Genomic DNA, 4,549 nt, shown 5'->3' with positions numbered 1-4,549 from the left:
ATAATAGTCTCTGGGAAGGGAGTGTGACTGTGGGATAGCAGGTATAGTAGGGAGAGATGGTGCCTATAGTAACAGGGGGATAATAGTCTCTGGGAAGGGAGTGTGGCTGTGGGATAGCTCACTGGTATAACCCCGGGCCGGTGCAGTTTTCAGTTGATAGGAGCACCGGCCCGGGGTTTCAGGTAAGTAAATACATTCACTTGGGGGTGCCTAACATTTGGCACCCACAAGTGCTAAACGCCTTACCTTCTCGTTTTAAAACTCGCATAAATTTGAAATTTCGACATCTAAAATGTGTCAATAAAATGTCATTTTTTTGAACTCTGATGAATTTAATCGATCTGAAAACTCGAATCGAATTCGATTCAAATAAGAAAAACTCAATTCGATTTTATAAAACTCAATTCCAATTTTTTTTCTCCGAAAAAAAACCTTGAATGTCAGGAAGGCTGCAGACATCACCAAATTGATCCCTGGACCTCTCCCATTGACTTTATTAGTCAAATAGTAAAATTTGAGTTCTTAAAGGGCCAAATGATAAATCCCAAATTTGAATTAAAACTCAAATCCAGTTTGGATAATTCATAATACGAATTTTCGCTTAATAAATTTGCCCCATGCTGTTATTGTTCTAATGGTCTCATACAAGTTGACATTTTCTCTACAGAAAAAACCTGCAACACAGCAGACTACATCACCAACTATGAAAAGAAAAGGCTGCAACATGAAAGAGAAGCAGAGACGTGATGGTATGTAGCAAGTTAACTGTTTAACTTTTTACTATCTGAGACACCACTATATATTTTTTAAAGGGAATGTCCACCCAAAAACAGATATTTGGATAAGGAAAGGAAATGGCATTCTAAGCAACTAGCTAATAAATCTTATGTATTATATAACTGTTATTAAAACCAATTATCCATCCATGATACCACTATTATTACTGGTTGTAATTATTACCCATATGTAGTTAACTGCCAAGTTTTCTAATTTCAAACAAAATCTGGTCTACCATAATCTTGCACAGTCCACCTTAAACCAGCCATTTCCATTAAGATTAAGAGGCCCATTTATTAAAGGTTGAATTTCAGTGGTATAAGAGCTTTTTAAAATAATAATTCAACAAATTTTCTCGAAAACCACGAATGCCATGACATTTATTAAAAGATCAAAATATAAAAAGTGCAAATCGAAAAAAAAACACTGAACAATGTGCTACAAACAACAAAAGGAACCTCTAAAAATTCAAGTTTTTGGACAATTACCGGCAAAAAAATCAGAAAACCTCTAAAAGTCTGAATGGTTAAAACAGGGTCTGATAGGATCAGCACAGCTCCCATTGATTTCTGTGGGACCTTGACTGCTTTTACGTGACAAAGTTTTGTATTTGAGTTTTTCATGATTTTTGCATTTACAAATAAACCTCAAATTATTAGAAAGTTAGAGAAAAACCCCACAAACCCAGTAAATCTGCGCCTTAGCTTGTTTTCTTATTACAATAAATCATTATTTTTCTCTAAAAAAGGGAGTTTTTGAGAGGTTTAATTGAAGAAAGGTTTTGGTATTATAGCAGAACCTGAACATTGTGGGGGTTATTTACTAACATCTGAATTTATCTCATTATTTTAATTAATGAAAAAAACATTACCAAAACTCCCATTCCCAATTTGACCTTTTTTATTAATAAAAAAACCTCGAATCAATCAGATCAGGGGAAAAAAACAATAAAATTGGGAGAAAACCAAAATTGTCTGGTTTTTCTGACTCTCGATTTTTTTGGATTTTTGCCCAAAAAAGTCAAATTGGTTGGATTTTTGGGGCTAGAACCAGCTCAGACCATGATAACTTCAATTTGGAGTAGGGACCATTACCGTTGACTTATACAGGACCTTGACAGGTCTGAGATGGTGAATTTTTCGGATTCTGGCTTTTTGCAGCACTGGGGTATAATGGGGTCAGGGTCAGACTGGGTCCGGCCCCCCCCTACTGCGACGCAGTGCATGACTCCCATCGGGTGACAAATCCTGGGCCCCCGTGTGCATGCGTGAACGGAGCAGTGCAGCACACACGCATGAATAGCATTGTGCAGCGCCGCAAATTGTTTTTTTTTTTGTAAGGTCAGGATATCAGGAGAGGGGGTCTGGGCCGGCAGGGGCCCATGAGGGCCAAGGCCCACTGGGTTTTTTCCTGGTGTTCCGCAGGCCCAGTCTGACCATGAATGGAGTATAATTTAGGTCCTCCTTGAACATACTAAGGGGACTATAGTGAGAATAATACAGAGTCTTACTGAATAAATAATATGATAGTCAAATGTAATTGTTATATAGAAAAACAGGTTAGGCTAGCAATAACTAAAACTGCACTTAATTTGTCATTGTACAGAATTTATTCATGAAGCGTTTGTGAAGAATACCGTCAGAGACACAAAGGAAGACCTTGAAATTCTAAGACGGACCAGGACCATGGTCGAGACAGCCATCAAAGTAAATATCCTACCAGTATTAGGAGAATTTTATTATAAGGATAATTTTATTATCCTTTTGCATATAAGAGTAAAGGTTCAGGGCAGATTTGTCAAAATGTGAATTTAGAGTTCACCACAAAAAAACTTTTTGGGATGTTTGCAATCATATCAATCAATGGGTGAAAGTTAGGGGCAGATTTATCAAGGGTCGAAGTGAAATAGAGGGAATTTTTCGAAAAAATTTTTTCGAAGTTAAAAAATTCAAAATTCAATGTAATTTTTGGATACTTCGACCATCGAAGTAAAATCGTTTGACTATTCGACCATTCGACCAATCGATAATCTAAGTACTGTCTCTTTAAAAAAACTTCGACTTCAATACTTAAACCTGCCGAAGTGCTATGTTAGCCTATGGGGACCTTCCAGAAGGAAAATCGTACGATCATACAATCAAATCGTTCGAATCGTACGGTCGGAATACGATTGTACGATGCAAAAAAAATCCTACGAATTCGACTTCGAATTTCGTAGTATTCAATTTGATGGTCGAATTTCGAAGTATTTTCCACTTCGAAATTCGACCCTTGATAAATCTGCCCCTAAGAGTTCACCATTCACAATTAAACTTTATGGGGTTTATATAATAAAAGCACTAAGTTTGCCCAGTAGCAGTAACACATAGAAACCAATCAGAAGGTAGCATTTACTGGTCACCTGTTCAAAATCTGAAAAACTCTTAAAATCAAAATTTCGAAAAAAAAAAATTCTAAGCCCTCATTGACTTTTATGGGACTTCAACTGCTTTCACTTAGAGAAGTTTTGTATTATGAGTTTTTCATGGTTCTTACAGTTAAGAAATCTCAATTTTTTAGAATGTTAGAGACAAAACACTAAAATTCACAAAAAATTGTGAATAAAAAAAGAATATCCGAATTTTAGTAAATAGGCCCCTAAATACAGCACTGCCGCTTATGCCTTATGTGCAGTTGTAGATATATACGATACAGGTATGGGATCTATTATCCGGAAAACCGTTATCTAGAAAGCTCTGAATTACCGAAAGGCTGTCTCCCATGGACTTCATAATAATCAAATAATCCAAATTTTTTAAAATTATATCCCTTTTCTCTGTAATAATAAAACAATAACTTGTACTTGATCCCAACTAAGATATAATTAATCCTTATTGGAAGCAAAACCAGCCTATTGGGTTTATTTGATGTCTACATTATATATGGTAGACTTTAGGGGCCAATTCACCAAGCTTGAGTGAAGGATTCGAAGTAAAAAAACTTAGAATTTCGAAGTGTTTTTTGGGCTACTTTGACCATCGAATGGACTACTTCGACCTTCGACTTCGACTACGACTTCGAATCGAAGGATTCGAACTAAAAATCGTTTGACTATTCGACTATTCGACCCCCTAGTTCGCCATCTAAAACCTACCAAACTCAATGTTAGCCTATGGGGAAGGTCCCAATAGGCTTTCCTACGTTTTTTTGGTCGAAGGATAATCCTTCGATCGTTGGATTAAAATCCTTAGAATTGTTCGTTTCGAAGGATTTAATCGTACGATCGAACGATTATTCCTTCGATTATTCCTTCGTTCGATCGAACTATTTGCGCTAAAATCCTTTGACTTCGATATTCAAAGTCGAAGGATTTTAATTCCCATTCGAATATCGAGGGTTAATTAACCCTCGATATTCGACCCTTGGTGAATCGGCCCCTTAAGGTATGAAGATCCAAATTAAAGAAAGATCCATTATCCGGAAAACCCTAGGTCCCGAACATTCTGGATAACGGGTCCCATACCTGTACTTTCTTCATTGATTTTAGTTTACTGTATTAAAGATTTAGTGGAAACCATTGCTCCTCTGGTAGCTGTTAGTTATAGAACTATTTTTTTTAACTAATAAAATATGCAATATGGATAATTAATTATGTATCTTTCTACAAACTCACAGAATAAGAAGATATTCACTATGCAAGGCGGTTACGCTGTCCAGAAAAGCTGCCTGCTGAAAAGAGGATGGGTGGAAAAAGTGTCAATGAAAACTGGTAATGTCAAACAGAGAATTTAAT

General features: G+C 36.3%; 1 protein-coding gene across 1 annotated transcript in view; it reads left to right on the top strand.

Annotated features, from left to right (window-relative positions):
* The first annotated feature begins 724 nt into the window (after window positions 1–724).
* LOC108713585 (tubulin monoglycylase TTLL3) overlaps window positions 725–4,549 on the top strand; it is a 15,102-nt gene continuing 11,277 nt past the window's right edge. The window contains exons 1-3 of the mRNA XM_041591068.1: window positions 725–749; window positions 2,383–2,483; window positions 4,432–4,525. Coding sequence (XP_041447002.1) covers window positions 725–749; window positions 2,383–2,483; window positions 4,432–4,525 — 220 coding nt within the window. The remainder of the gene's footprint in view (window positions 750–2,382; window positions 2,484–4,431; window positions 4,526–4,549) is intronic.

The sequence above is a fragment of the Xenopus laevis genome, chromosome 4L, assembly GCF_017654675.1.
Source record: "Xenopus laevis strain J_2021 chromosome 4L, Xenopus_laevis_v10.1, whole genome shotgun sequence".
NCBI lineage: Eukaryota > Metazoa > Chordata > Amphibia > Anura > Pipidae > Xenopus > Xenopus laevis.
This window is presented reverse-complemented; position numbering and strand designations above follow the sequence as displayed.